At 42.7% G+C, this 15,452-nt stretch overlaps 1 protein-coding gene across 9 annotated transcripts in view; it reads left to right on the forward strand.

The window, feature by feature from the left end:
- Nucleotides 1-15,452, forward strand: part of LOC105727104 (collagen alpha-4(VI) chain-like) — a 165,817-nt gene that overhangs the window by 29,962 nt on the left and 120,403 nt on the right. For 7 of the 9 annotated variants that reach the window (XM_064378676.1, XM_021674357.2, XM_064378677.1 and 4 more), the window contains one exon: nt 3,534-3,613. In XM_064378676.1, the coding sequence (XP_064234746.1) occupies nt 3,591-3,613 (23 nt within the window). In that variant the 5' untranslated portion in view covers nt 3,534-3,590. Of the gene's footprint in view, nt 1-3,533; nt 3,614-15,452 lie in introns of those variants that run through there. The other 2 variants (XM_021674366.2, XM_021674363.2) reach the window with 2 other exon arrangements.

The following is a 15,452-nucleotide window of genomic DNA, read 5'->3' on the forward strand; positions in this document are numbered from 1 at the left end:
AGCATAGAACCTCTCTGAGCTAGAGCAAGGCAGCTCTAGAAGGTGCAGGAGAATCTGACTTCTGGCCGTACAGCTAGAGGGGTCTTAGCTACTCTGGCGTTGTGGTGGATTTATATCATGTCAGCTCATCTAAGTTGGAACTGTGTTCTCCAGAATTCCCTTCCCTGTATGCTCTTCCTCTATTGTGGGCCTCACAAGATATTTTGTTTGAGAATTGGCAGGCAGGAGTGAGCCTGTGGCTGAGGTCTTTAACACCTGGAAGGTCATTGTGGGACACTGGCAGCCCATGTTCGCTGTTGATCATCTGCTGGGCAGCAACAGGGCCCAGAGCTCCTTCATTCTACTGAATCTCTTTCTTTAGCTTCTCCAACTCCTGGGTCAGGTGTGTGTTTGCCTCTGTGATGGAGGGCACCAGCTTTGCCTGCAGGTCACTTGCATCACTGAAGACTGGGAGATGGTGAGAGGCTGACATGGCTCCATCCATCCTCATGGGTTCTGGCTCAGCCTTACATGTTTCTTGCTGCTCTTGCTCTCTCCCATCTCACATCCATCTTTCCTTTACCACATCCAGCCCTGCTGACTTGGTCTGCAGTACAAGAGGCAGGTACAATGGCCTTACATAAATGTGTAACCAGCTCTTGTGATTGTGTAAATTCAAATCCCCTTAATAAAGCCTTTATTATTATTAAAGCCTTTATTATTTATATTTTTCCTAGTGGTTCTGCTTATCTGATCATCACACCTAACTGATATAGGTGTAAAGAAAAGCAACACAATCAGGCAAATTTGATGCCTGTATATACACTTCTAATTATTTTTACTCTTTGTATTTTTATTTTTTGTATATATTCAGGGTAAAATGTATGCATTTCAAAATTTCATAGTTTTGCTTTTTTGATTCAGATACAATTTGAAGAATTAAATATTCTGTTTTTTCCTTGAGATGAGCCACTTTTATTCACAGATTCTTAGACAAATACATTTATGGACTGGAAATTAACATTATACAATTAAAATAAAATATCTCAGATGTATTTTGACATTATAATATGCATTACACAACAAAGAAGCAATCGCTGAATACACAACTGTATTAGAATGTTCATTCTGCAGTATTGACACACTGATTTCTTATGACTAAAAGTGTTGCTTGAATTTACCATGACCGTCATATCAGATAGAAAGAGCTTTCAACAATAACTTCATTTAATTACTTTGATTAATCACATCAGCACTTCTTGAGCACCTATCATGCCCCAGATGCCATGTATGAGATGTTAAGTCTACAAAGAATTGTGAGACTCCGATCTGGATTGGCAGAGGAAGCAGTGAGGAGAGGGCCTTTTTGGAGGACATAATAGACTTTCTGGCTTTGCTCCTGTTGACCCCTGAGTTCCCAGGAAAAGTTCAGTCTCAGGACATTGGCTGCCAAATCTATGGTGCTGACCAAGCACTGGCTCTGTGGAACCAGAGGCCAGTCTGCAATTCTGTGCATGCTGGGGGCAAGTGAGGCAGAGTCTAACCAAGCTGGATGCCAACTCTTCTGCCCTCCTTGCTCCCCTTTCTCTGGCTGGACTAGGGGCACAGAAGATGCATCCCTTCATAGGTCAGAATTTTATAAACGCTGGCGTTCTTTTCACATATTCTTGCCAACAAAGATAGTCTGAACTGGTTTTGCAATTATACATTATCCTCTAAGATTTTATTAAGATTTTCCCCCAATCCCTTTTTGTTTTTGCTCTTTTTTTTTTCTTTTGAAGAGCCAAGGAAAGACAATTTGGGAAAAACTATGAGATATTTTGTCTTTTGTAATAGTTATTAGAATTTACAGTAAAGTAAAAATAATTTTCCAGAACGACGAGCTGGAAAATTTAGCTATTCTGAGCCAAAAGTTGAGTCAGTCACAGCTGTTTAGGGTTGGGAAGGGGTCTTACAAGCATGGGAAATGCTATTCTCATTTGCCTCTTCCAGATTAAAACTTAAATATGTGAGTAAAGATTTGTGTGGCTGCCGGGCACGGTGGCTCATGCCTGTAATCCCAGCACTTTGGGAGGCTGAGGTGGGCAGATCATGAGGTCAAGAGATTGAGACCGACATGGCGAAACCCCATCTCTACTAAAAATACAAAAATTAGCTGGGCGTGGTGGGGCTTGCCTGTAGTCCCAGCTACTCGGGAGGCTGAGGTAGGAGAATTGCTTGAACTTGGGAGGTAGAGGCTGCAGTGAGCCAAGATCCCACCACTGCACCCCAGCCTGGGTGACAGAGCGAGACTCCGTCTCAAAAAAAAAAAAAAAAAGGTTGTATGCACTCCCTGGTAAAGGATGTGGCAGTCCTGCCGATAAACCCAGCCCAGAGCTTTGTGAAGCCATAGTCTGGTTGTTACTTTTGTCATATATGTAACCCCCAGGAAGTTTTGTTTCTTCTCTGCTAGAAAAAAATAGCTGCCATATATTGGTTTTCTCCTATGCACTCAGAACTGTACTAAGCTTTGAAATACATTATTTCAGTCCTCTGAAGCAATATTATTGCAGATGAAGAAGCTGAGGCACAGAGAAGTTAAGGAGCTTGCCCAGGTTCGAAGAGCTAGCAAGCAGTGTGCTTGTTCCTCCGCACCAGTCCTTCCCACACTCTAGACCCAGACTAGCAGCAGTGGCACCTGGGAACTTGGAAAAAATGCAAATTCTTGGGCTCCATCTCAGATCTACTGAATCAGAAACACTGGCATGGATCTAAACAATCTGTTTAAAGGCATCTAGGTGATTCTGATGCATACTAACATTTTAGAACTGCTGGTCCTAGGCAACTGAGTATGAAGTTGGATCATAAAGCTCCTAAGTGCCACAGGCCACTGGGGAAGGGAGAGGTATAAGGGGCTAGAGTGCAACAGGCAGGCTCTTGGAAGAGCTGTGTTTAGATTTAGACCCGGAAGGATAGGTAGACCTAGGAAAGGAGGAGGAGAGTGAAGAGAACGTAATCTGGGAGGAACAGCACACAGAAAGCACAGTAAGGGGAGTGGATTTGGTTAATAAAAGGTATCAGACACGGGACTGAGGCAGAAGGAAAGAAAGTTGGGGGAGAGTGAATGATGCTTCCTAATAAGAACTTCCAAATAAGGACGTTATGTATTTCTTTAGTCATGGAGGGAGTTTGAATTTGTTGGCACTGTGTGGTAATTATAATGTCTGAGCAGGTGACCAATCCATTGAGCTTTAGAAAAAAAAAAGATTTTGCAAAGATGGAGGGTTTTCTGAGCAGTTACATTTCAGTGAAAAAAGCAGAGGTAAACTTCAGGTGCAAATGCATGTATGTGCGCATACGTGTGTGTGAAGTACTGGGATGGGGCAGCCTCTTCCATGGACAACTCCCTCCAATGGCACATGTGAAGAATCAGGGAGTGGCTAGGATGTTGGCTAATTTGACAAGACAAAATATTTTTGCTCATCATCTATGTCCACTCCCCCATCCCCTTTTTTTCGGACAGGAAAGTGCAGTTCCTGATAAGTATTAACTTCTATTCTTCTCAAATCTTCCAGCTGTCCTTGAACACTGTTGTCAAGAGTAGTGACGAGGAAAAACTGTGCTGAGATTCAATGTCGGGGAATTTATTAACAAGGTACGTAAACTGATGCTTGTTCTATTTACACACTGCAAGGATAATTTCCATTTCTAAGAAAATGTTCAGTACAAATACAAATCTCATAGTCTTTCTCCTTCAAAGAATTGTGTGGAATCATCTTTACATGTTTACCTGTTACTTCTGACAGAAACAACTTGTAATGAACTAGTCACTTATATCGGGTAGTGGTTTGGAAATGCAGAGAGACTAGAGATTCTCAAGCAAAAGTGGATAACATTAGAGACTGATGATGTTGCTACGAGCTAGAGCAGGAAAAAGAAGCAGGAAGAAGTGAATTTGAATTTTGGGTCTCTTCCATACCAGCTAGGCCTAGGGTGAGTCTACAAACCTCCAAAGAAACAGAAGCAATTACTCCTAGAGAATTGTAGAAGGATTGGAAATAATCAATGTAAAGCAGATAGCTTTCTAGGTGCATTATAATAATTCTGAACAAGTAATAATAATTAGCGTTATATAATATACCTAATAATTTTGTGGTCTCCTTAAATTGTGAAAATGGCCCTGTCTTTTTTTAGTGAAAACGTTGGCCCTACATCTGAACACTTCTACAGTGTTAAGATGACCTGCAGTGATTTGGGTTGACTAAATCTGTAGGATAAATTACTGGAAGTGGACTTGCTCAGTCCAAGGATATATGCATTTGTAATTTTGATAAATATTTCCAATTGGCCCCTGTGGGAAGTGTACCAATTTACCCTCTTGCTAGCAAGGTGAATGAGTTAGGCAGATGCTTGATGAATAAGGCCAGATGACAGCTTCTTGGTGGACTATTTATGACATGTCTGCAAATTCTCTGACACGCCTCCCAGTAGGAGAAGGGGTCTATGTCCCCTGTGACTCTGAGAATGTAAGCTCATGTTTGACAGATAGTTGTGGCAGAAGTGATGCTCTATGATTTCTGAGGCTACATCATCAAAGGCCATTAGATGGTTCTCTCAGGATGCTCACTCTATGGAAAGCTGCTATTATGAAAGTTCCACCATCCTGAGATCATCATGTATAGGCACTCCAGTCAGCACCGAGCTGAGCTCCCAGCAACAAGGAACATTAACTGCTGGCCATGGGAGGGGTGAGGCATGTTGGATGTCCAGCCTGGTGGGACCCTTCAGTGACCACCCCCAACATCTGACTGCAACTGCATCAGAGATTCTGACAGAGAAAACTGACAGCCAAGCCCTTCGTGAATTTTGGATCCACAGAATCATGAGCAAAATAAAGTGGTTATTTTAAGCATTTACATTTTGAAGTAGTTTATTGTTCAGCAGTAGTAACATGGACATTTCTCTACAGTGCTTCGTAAACTTCATTTTCAGTCTCCCCAGAAGACCTCTCAAATGAAGATTCCCTCGGTTTACCAGGGATAGATGAAGTTTCTAACTCACTGGCTCAACTCCAGTCTTCTCTAGCCCTGCAAAAACATAGGAGCAAGTAAGAATGGCATTATTTTAGGGACAACCTTGAATTGGATCCAATTTATTATTCATTAGTTAATTGCAATACTTCAGCTATTACCTAAGAGGCAGTATAAGGACTTGTAAGCCCATCTTTGGGGACCAAGAGACCTCGATGTGAGAATTTGAGAAATGTACTTCATCTCTCTGGGCCTCAGTTTCTTCCTCTGTATTGATGATACTTAGCTCATAGGGTTCTTGAGACTTTAAATAATATAATGGAAAAATGCAATATACAGTGGTTGACTCAATGCACAGTAGTTAGCTGAGGGAGGAGAAAGAAGAATTTCTTACAACTGCTGCCCCACTAAGCTGGGCACTACTAGACTTATTATGGGAAGCCACTCTTTGCAGTAATACTTCTACAAAACTAGTATTTACAGCCTCCTCGGTGGCTGGTCTGCTCCCACCTTTGCCTTCTAATAGTCTGTTTTCCACTTAGCAGGCTGAGTGACTTGAAGTTGAGTCATGTCCCTTCTCTGCCCGCAGCCCTCTCAAGGCTCCCATTTCATCCACCCTAACAGACCCTACAGCTTCACCTCATGTCCTATTACTCTTCACTTGACTCAGCTCCAGCCACTTAGACCTCCTTGCTGTTCCTTGAACCCTCCCAGAGCAACTACACTCTGTTGTGTAGATTGTGCCTTGCAGGAAGTACCCAGACAAGGAGCACGGAGACCTGAAATTCTTTCCGGGCTGTACTTACCATGTTGTGCTGCTAGCATGCTTGACATCAAGGTGTCTTCCTGGCTGGCAGTGGCACTGACTTCCCAATGCAGGCTCCTGCCCCAGGGCCTTGGCATTTGCTTTTCCTTTGCCTTGGATTCCTTCCCTCTGGAATGCCTGACTTGTTCATTAACTTCCTTCTGGCCTCCCCTTAAATGCTGCCTTGTCAGAGAAATCTTCCCTTGCCCCTATAGAAGCAGTAACCCACACCCTCCTTTTTCTACTGTGCTTTCCTCTATGCCACTAATTGCTATCTGACAAGTGCTGTATTTGCTTATTTTTGCTTCCCCCACTCTGGAAACTAAATCTATACAATGATTCTTGAGTGCGGTAGATGGGCCAGCAGCATCAGCATTGCCTATGAACTTGCTAGAAATGCAAATGCTCAGTCTCACACACCTATGGAATCAGAAGCTCAGCCCAGGAGGCAGGGCTTATTAACCTGTGTTTTAATAAGCCCTTGAGGTAATTCTGATGAACACTCAAGTTGGGGAAACACGGGTCTAAGAAAGGAATGAGAAAGTTTTTGGTTCATTTGCAGCTGTATCTCCAGGACTTAGAACAATGCCCATTATAAAGTAGGTGCTCAATAAACATGTGGTGAACAGGCACTGGATAAATTTGTTAAGTGGTTTATAAATACAGGATAGCCTTTTAAGTGCTTAACAAGCATTGACTCATTTAATCCTCAATCAGTGTTATGAATTAGGTACTATGATTACCTCATTTTACAGTTGAGGAACCTGAGACAGAAAGACTAGCCCAAGGTCCATGTATAGGCAGTGAAGAAGCCAGGAACCAGCGCTCGCGTTCTTAACCCAGACTGCACACCCTGCTTCTCAGCAGCACCAGGGATCCCCAGTGGAAGTGTGAGGCTGCTCCAGGCTGCCAAGGAAGTAGAACATTTTATAAGAAAAAGAGGGGACGATCTCAGTGTACTCGTGTCACGAGTGGGGTTTGGGGCTAAAGGTACATTGTACTGTGCCAGGCAGCAGAAGATACAGGTTTAGTTTTTTTTAGTTTTTTGGAGACGGAGTTTCGCTTTTGTTGCCCAGGCTGGAGTGCAATGGCATGATCTCAGCTCACCACATCCTCTGCTGCAGGGGTTCAAGCAATTCTCCTGCCTCAGCCTCCCTAGTAACTGGGATTATAGGCATGCACCACCATGCCCAGCTAATTTTTGTGTTTTTAGTAGAGACGGGGTTTCACAATGTTGATTGGCTGGTTTAGAACTCCCAACGTCAGGTGATCTGCCCAACTCGGCCTCCCAAAGTGCTGGGATTACAGGAGTGAGCCACTGTGCCCAGCAGGTTTACTCTTTTATCTCACATCCTGCTGGTACAAAATTGGCAAACCTTTCAAACTCCCTGAACCCAGTTGCCTTATCTGTGAAATGGGCCTGAAGCTGGAGTCTGAAAATTTGGGACAAGACAGGGTTGCAGTCAGCTCATACCAAGCCGAAGCAGGCATGGTTGGTGCCCCACATCACATCCCCTCAGCCCCTTCTCACCTTCAGCTGCAGCTGCCATGGAGAGCCCCGAGAGTGCCCAGACCCTCCACTCTGACGCCTTGTCATTTTAAGAGTGTAAACCAAAAAGTATCTGAGACAAATCTCAATCATTTTAGAAGTTTATTTTGCCAAGGTTAAGGACATGCCTATGACAGCCTCAGAAGGTCCTGAGTATATATGCCCAAGGTGGTCAGTCTGCAGCTTGATTTTATACATTATAGGGAGACTTAAGACATCAATCAATACATGTAAGATATACATTGGTTCAGTCCAGAAAGGTGGAATGATGTGAAGCAGGAGTGGGTTGGGTGAGGGAGCTTCCAGGTAATGGATAGATTCAAAGATTTTCTGATTGGCAATTGGTTGAAAGAGTTTATCTAAAGACCTGGAATCCATAAAATGGAGTGTCTGGATTAAGAGAAGGAGCTGTGGAGACTAAGGCTCTTATTATGCAGTTGAAGCCTCCATGTCGCAGGCTTCAGAGAGAATAGATTGTAAATGTTTCTTATCAGAATTAAGGAGTATGTTCTATCAGTCTTAAGGTCTCTGTTTTAATATTAATGCTAGTCACCTGTGCCTGAATTCCAATGGACGAGGGTATAATAAGGCATATCTGACCCCTACTTCCCATCATAGCCTGAACTATTGTTTCAGGTTAACTTTGGAATGCCCTTGGCCAAGAGGAGGGGTCTGTTCAGGTGATTGTGGGGGCCTATATATTTTTTTAAAAATCTCACTCTGTCACCCAGGCTAGAGTGCAGTGGCATGACCTGGGCTCACTGCAACCTCTGCCTCCTAGGTTTGAGTGATTCTCCTGCCTCAGCCTCCAAAGTAGCTGGGACTACAGGTGTGAGCCACCATACCTGGCTAATCTTTGAATTTTTAGTGGAGACGGGGTTTTTTCATGTGGGCCAGGCTGGTCTCAAACTCCTGACCTCAAGTGAACTGCCTGCCTCAGCCTCCCAAAGTGTTGGGATTACAGGCATGAGCTATTGTGCCCGGCTGGAGGCTTACAATTTTACTTTTGGTTTATAAGTGTGTCTCCTGTGTCTTCCCTCTTTATAATCCATGGCTTTCTCTAATGCTAAGGGAGTCCATTGGTCTTTCTTATAAGCTTGGCCTGAAGTTGTTGGCTTTAGGAACCACCCTCAGTTAACAGGAACAGGAAGCTGTAGTAAAAGATCCTGGCCTCCTATTTTTTAGATGGACAGTCCTCAGAGGCATTTGTATATTTCTCTGGAGGCCATCATAGGATCAAGACCTACTTGCTTACAGCAGCAATAATCTCCATAACATAGCCTGGAGTGGGCCTTCCTTCCCTCTTGTCTCACACTCCACACTCCCTCACTCCTGCTTCCTGGGATAATCTTCCAAATAAAGCACCTGCCTCCAAGTCCCTGTGTCTAAGATACTGCTTTAATTAAGACACTTGTCTTTTTCCCAGTTAGAGAAAAAGATACTTCTCAGAAAGGATGCAGCCCCAGAGGTGCACATCTGGGCCAATGGAGGGTGGGCTGGATCCATGTTCTTGGACTGTAACTGCTCCCAGAAGTCAGAATTCTGGTCCAAACCCTAATTGGATAGGGAAACTCAGAGTGCTTTTCCCTTTCTTCTGGTGATCAGCTCATCCATTCCAGGTTTTGAATGAGCTTTGCGGAGAGGCTGATAACTTTATCTCCAGTTTTTATGTTCAGAAGCCTGGGCCAGAGGCTAAAATTTTTGGAAGTTCAATCTTTATCCTTCCGATTCAGCAAAGACATGCCAAGAAAATGCTGTCTGTGGCCCACACCATGTAGAGATCAGAGAGATAAGCTCAGCTACTAACAGGTCACATGGCCAACCCATCTCTTCATCTCTGCCCACTGGGCAGGAGTCCTTTCTCTTTCTCTCAGCAGCACCAAGCCTATCTCACACTGCTCCTGAACACAGTAAGAAGGAATACAGCCTTCAGAGAGCAAAGGAAGGATACCTTCCTTTTAAAAATGGACTTTGGAGTTTATTTCTAGGTGGTGGGATTGTGGTTGGTTTTTCTTTCTCCTTCAGGCTTCTATCTATTTTTTTTTTTTTTTTTTTTGAGGCAGAGTCTCACTTTGTCCCCTAGAGTGCAGTGGCCCAATCTTGGCTCACTGCAGCCTCCGCCTCCCGAGTTCAAGTGATTCTCCTGCCTCAGCCTCCCAAGTAGCTGGGATTACAGGCATGCACCATCATACCTGGCTTTTTGTGTGTGTGTGTGTGTTTTTTTATTAGAGATGGGGTTTTACCTTATAGGCCAAGCTGGTCTCGAACTCCTGACCTTAGGTGATCCACTTGTTTCGGCCTCCCAAAGTGCTGGGATTACAGGTGTGAGCCACTGTGCCCACCTCCTTCAGGCTTCTCTAAATTTTTTAGATTTTCTATTAATACCCTGGCACATGTATTTTTTTGTGCACTATAAAGGTTAAAAAATGAATTCAACTGCACAGGTACTTTGTAGGTACTTTGAAATAAATGAATCATCAATACAATGATGACAGAGACAGCAGAACATATATTTATTATATAGGATTGCATATCATCATATTCTTATTTTATTTCTCAGTTCTTAAATTCTTAGAACACTGTGTACTTGGTCTAAATCCCTCTGCCAACTCCAGCCTCCACCACTGACCTCACAGCAACGTTACAGAAACAAACTTTAACCTTAGGATCTCAACTTTCTTTCAAAGAACAAATTTAGAAACAGGAAGCAAAAAAATACCTTTGCTGATGGGTAAAATTGTTCTTGAGGAAGTAGGTCATCAGTGAACCCTGTAAATGTAGCAACTGTGACTTTTACTACTGAGTATTTGTATTAGGCCATTCTTGCATTGCTGTAAAGAAATTCCTGAGGCTGGGCTGGGCGCGGTGGCTCACACCTGTAATCCCAGCACTTTGGGAGGCCGAGGCGGGCGGATTACGAGGTCGAGAGATTGAGACCATCCTGGCCAACATGGTGAAACCCCGTCTCTACTAAAAATACAAAAATTAGCCTGGCGTGATGGCACTCGCCTATATTCCCAGCTACTCGGGAGGCTGAGGCGGAAGGATCACTTGAACCCAGGAGGCGGAGGTTGCAGTGAGCCCAGACTGGGCCACTGTGCTCCAGCCTGGCGACAGAGCAAAACTCTGTCTCAAAAAAAAAAAAAAAAAAGGAAATTCCTAAGGCTGGGTAATTTATAAAGAAAAGAGGTTAACTGGCTTACGGTTCTGCAGGCTTTCTAGTCATGATGACATGGTGCCAATGTCGGCTCGGCTTCTGGGGAGGCTTCAGGAAGTTTGCAACCATGATGGAAAGCCAAATGGGAGCAAGCACGTCGCGTGGCGAAAGCAGAAGCAAGGTGGAGGGAGGTGCCATACACTTTTAAACCACTGGATCTGGTGAGAACTCACTCACTATCTGGAAGGCGGCATCAAGGGGATGGCGCTAAACCATCCAGGGGAAACGCACTCCCGTGATCCAATCTCCTCTCACCAGACCCCACCTCCAGCACTGTGATTACAATTCGACATGATATTTGGGTGGGATAAATATCCAAACTGTGTCAGCATTAATTTTCTTTTCTTTTTTTTTTTTTTTAATTTAATTTTATTTTAGAGTTAGGGTCTTGCCATGTTGCCCAGGCTGGTCTCAAACTCCTGAGCTCAAGCAATCCTCCTGTCTTGGCCTCCCAAAGTGCTAAGATTACAGGTGTGAGTCACCACATCCAGACTATATCAGCATTTGAGTTTTAGAATGATAACATTAGAAAAAAACCTATGTAGCAGTTGATATGTGCCAGGGCTGATTTTAATGCTTTGCTGAAGTTACTTACTCAAACTTTACAGCAACCTTCGGAGATCAGGACTATTACTACTCTCATTTTAGAGATGAGAAAACTGAGGTATAGTTAGGTCAAGTAACCGGCCCAAGGTCACGCAGCTAATAAGAGGTAGGGCCAGGATTTCATCCCAGAGCTATCTAGCCTCAGAGTTCCTGCTTCAGTGATACATAGTCTAAATTTCCTCTCTGTACCTTTTTTCTCTCCATGTGATGAATTCTTTTAAGATTTCCTCTACCTGGCGGTAGGGTATTCAACCCCAGACATTTTCGAGGTTCTTTCCTCATCTCCACAGGGTCAAATGAGAATTTTCAGCTTGGAGCAAGGAGGTGGTACTGAGTCCAAGATGCTCTGACCTGGGCTGTGGCTTCCCGGTTCCTTAACGGTGGCCAGGCTCAGAACTGTTTCTCCCCACTGGCTCCCATCACTCCAGTGAAGCATGCCTGCCTCGGAGGTGCATTGTGTGGTGGACTCACTCTCCACTCACAAGGCTCTACATGCACTGACCCTGCAATCCACTGGGGCCCAGTGCATGTACAGCCTTGGCTGTGTGACTATACTGCAGGGGTATAGTCTCAGGACATTTCTATCTACTTCTCAATCCCAGGTAACAGCCTCTTCCTGTGAACGCCCAACTGTATCCTCCTCTGTTGTGCCAAATGAAGGATTTGTATTTAGTCGCTGGGATTGACTGGAAGGGAGGTAAAGGCATTTTAGTGTTGATCCTTCCTACCCGGGTGGCATTGGGGAAGAACATACTCATGTCATGTACATGTTTATAAATCCCTTATCCTACTGCCAATTCCCATGAACCAACATATGAAATGAATCAGTGGTGAAGGAAAGCAGAAGCTGGGGAATTTATGGACTAGAAAGTAAAAAAGGCAAGACCTAGAATCACTTGGGGTTGAAATTTTTTCTTTAAAAATGAAATTTGTATTAAAAGTCTTAAAATGAAGAGACAATGATTTAATGCATGACATTAATGATTACGATTAGTTAGAATTGGAATATCACAACAGTAAAATTTTTGCTGTTTGCTTCTGGAGGAACACTCTAGAACAGGTAATAAAAAATTTAAAAATAATATAAAAGGGGAGCTAACTACCTGAAAATTTAAACAAAATGAACCAAAAAAAAAAAAAAAAGGAAACAAATTCATTGCAATAGATGAAAATTATATTTTAAAGCCTGAAAACAATAAAGAAATTCACTAAACAACAGGCCTTATTGTCCTGGCTCCTTCAGAAAGAAAACTGGAAAGTGGTTTGGGGAATGGTAGATTCTAGCATATGGTGGAAAGTTCACAGGTTGGCACCAGCTGGAACAGCTGAGTTTTGAAGGCATTCTGCAGACAGAACCCCACTCCCATGTTTAAGGAATCAGAATTCCCCAGAGGATTTTATGCATACTAAGGTTTGAGATCCTTTGGTCTGCAGGTCCAAAAATTTCTGCTTCACCCACAAACTGGTATCTCCATTATGTTGTAAGAAATTATAGATGTTTTGAGAAACACTTTTTGTTAAATTAGATATTGAACTCCAGCAACTATTGTGGTTATATTTTTAGTTCATTGTTTTCATTTAATGCTAAATATCCTTTCTATTTCTTTAAATTTTTTTTTTTTTTTGAGACGAGTCTTAGTCTTTTGCCAGGCTGGAGTGCAGTGGTGCAATTCTAGGCTCATTGCAACCTCCACCTCCTGAGTTCAAGCAATTCTCCTGACTCAGCCTCCCGAGTAGCTGGGACTACAGGAGTGTGCCACCATGCCTAGCTAATTTTTTTGTATTTTTAGTAGAGATGGGATTTCACTATATTGACCAGGATAGTCTCAATCTCCTGATCTCGTGATCCGCCCACCTCAGCCTCCCAAAGTGCTGAGATTACAGGCATGAGCCAACACTCCAGGCCTCTTTAATAATTTTTAAAACACCTTAAAGGCTTGTGAATATACAAGTCTACTTATAAATTATGTATTGTCTGGGTATTTGATTCATCAAAGAAAGTTAGGCCATCAAAAACAGAGTTCAGCAGGATGGTCAGAGAAAACCTCATGAATACGCCCCAGCTGCAAGGGGTGTCTGTGGGAGGGTGTTTCTGGGGTTTTACCCATGGTGGTGGTGTCAGAGGGAAAAGCAGGTCATGTGACTGAAGTTAAAAAAAAAAAAAAGAAACCGTTCAGGAAAATTATCTACAAGTTGGGAACGAAGCAAAAAGGTCATTGCCTGACATTTTAATACCATGCTAGAGCACTTTCTAATAAGCCTGCCTCAGGGTATTCTGACTCTTAGGGAATGTAATTTTCTTTGACTAAGTACTCAGAATTAATTAGAGCCCATTTGTTTTACAGCTCTGAAAAGTTAAAGATTAAGTTGCATTAAACTGAGAAGGGACTTTTGTTTTTTGTCCAATAGAGAAGGTAATCCCAAAGATTATCATTTGGTCGTCTTATAGGAAATTAATTAGTATTGTATCTGACTTTAACTATTATTTCAGCATGCTTTTAACACTGACCATATAAACCAGGTTTCTTTCATCCTCATGGAACTGTTTTTGTCTTTCTGCTAGTCTCTTCATTAATGAGTGGAGTAAAACCTTCACATGTGTTTATCTGTTTGTATTAATAACCTGGACATTATGCTTTCAGAAAGAATATCAAGTGTTTTGGGTTCTGAGGAGTAAGCTTAGTGTATTTTTGCATTGCTTTAAAGAAATACCTGAAGTTGGGTAATTGATAAAGAAAGGAGGTTTACTTTGGCTCACAGTTCTGCAGCTGTACATGCTTGGCACCAACATCTGCCCAGCTTCTGGTGAGGGCTTCGGAAAGTCTACACTCTGTGGAAGGCAAAGGGAGAGCCCACAGATTGCATGGCGAGAGAGGAAGTGAGAGAGAGCTAGGGGGAGTTGCCACACTGTTCCCCCTCCTCCTCCTCTTCCTCCTCTTATTCTTTCTCTCCCTTTCCTCCTCCTCCTCTTCCCCTCCTCCTCCTTCTTTTCTTCTGTCTCCCCTTCCCCTTCCACTTCTCCCCTCCCCTCCCCCTCCCCTCCTCCTCCTCTTTCTTCTTCTTCTCCTCCTTTTCTCCTTCTCCTTCTCCTTCTTCCCCTTCCCCTTATCCTCCTCCCTTCTCCACTCCTCCTCCCTCCTCCTCTTCCTCCTCTTCTTCTTCTTCTCCTTTTCTTTCTTTCTTTCTTTCTCTCTCTCTCTCTTTCTTTCTTTCTTTGCCTTCTTCTTCTTCTATTTGAGACCGTCACCCAGGCTAGAGTATAGTGGCCCAATCTTGGCTCACTGCAACTTCCACCTCCCAGGATCCAGTGATCCTCCTGCCTCAGCTTCCCAAGTAGCTGGGACTATAGGCATGAGCCACCATGCACCAACTACGTAATTTGTGTTTCTCTCTTGGTTGCTATTTTCCCCCTTTCTTGCTTTTTTGTTACTTGGTCTCTCCCTTTTTGTTTTGAGTTCATTATTTGAGGTATTATTGTATCTTCTTACTATAAGCGATTGAAATTCCTCTTGTAACTAAGCAGGGAAAAGCAATCAATAAAATAAAGACAGATGGCCCGGTATTGCAATCTGACCTAAGATGATGTAGTTGTTCACAATTATTAGACTCTTTATTTTTATTCAAAACTAAGTTCTGTGCTCAATTGCTATTTATTTCCTTAGCCAACAGGTTTTTATTTTTTCCTCCTTTCTTGCTTTTTTGTTGCTTGGTCTCTCTTTTTGTTTTGGGTTTATTATTTGGGACATTATAGTGTGTTTTATTATAAGCTGTTTAAATTCCTGCTATAACAGGAATTTTATAAGCAGGAGAAAACAATAAAATAAAGATAGGTAATTCAGTATTGTAGCTTGACTTATATTCATGTGGTTGTTCACAATTATTACACTCTTTATTTTTATTTTATTTTAGTTTTTGGTTATTATTTGTAAGGTTCAATTGTTGGAAAAGAGAGCTACAGGTCCGTTATCTTAGAATTTTGCTATCCTGTTAAAATAAATCAAGTCTCAGACTGAATTTAACCAGATACTTACATTTAAGCAGTTACAAACAGGCAGAGTAGGATTAGAATTAGAGTTAGTTTATAGATCACCTGTTCAGCAAGATCAAGAAAGTGTTAGTTCTTTCTCTTATAGGAGATCTGGTAGTATCCTGCTTGCATGAAATAAAGGCTTGATAGAAGGCAATGAGACAATGTTCTAGGGATAAGATTTGGATCACCATCCAGGTAGAGCAAAGGGACCAAGAATCCTTCCAAATCAGGGGATGGACACAGAACCTTGGAGAATC

Source organism: Aotus nancymaae, unplaced genomic scaffold (assembly GCF_030222135.1).
Source record: "Aotus nancymaae isolate 86718 unplaced genomic scaffold, 86718_ANA_hifiasm-v0.15.2.pri h1tg000019l, whole genome shotgun sequence".
Classification (NCBI taxonomy): Eukaryota; Metazoa; Chordata; class Mammalia; order Primates; family Aotidae; genus Aotus; species Aotus nancymaae.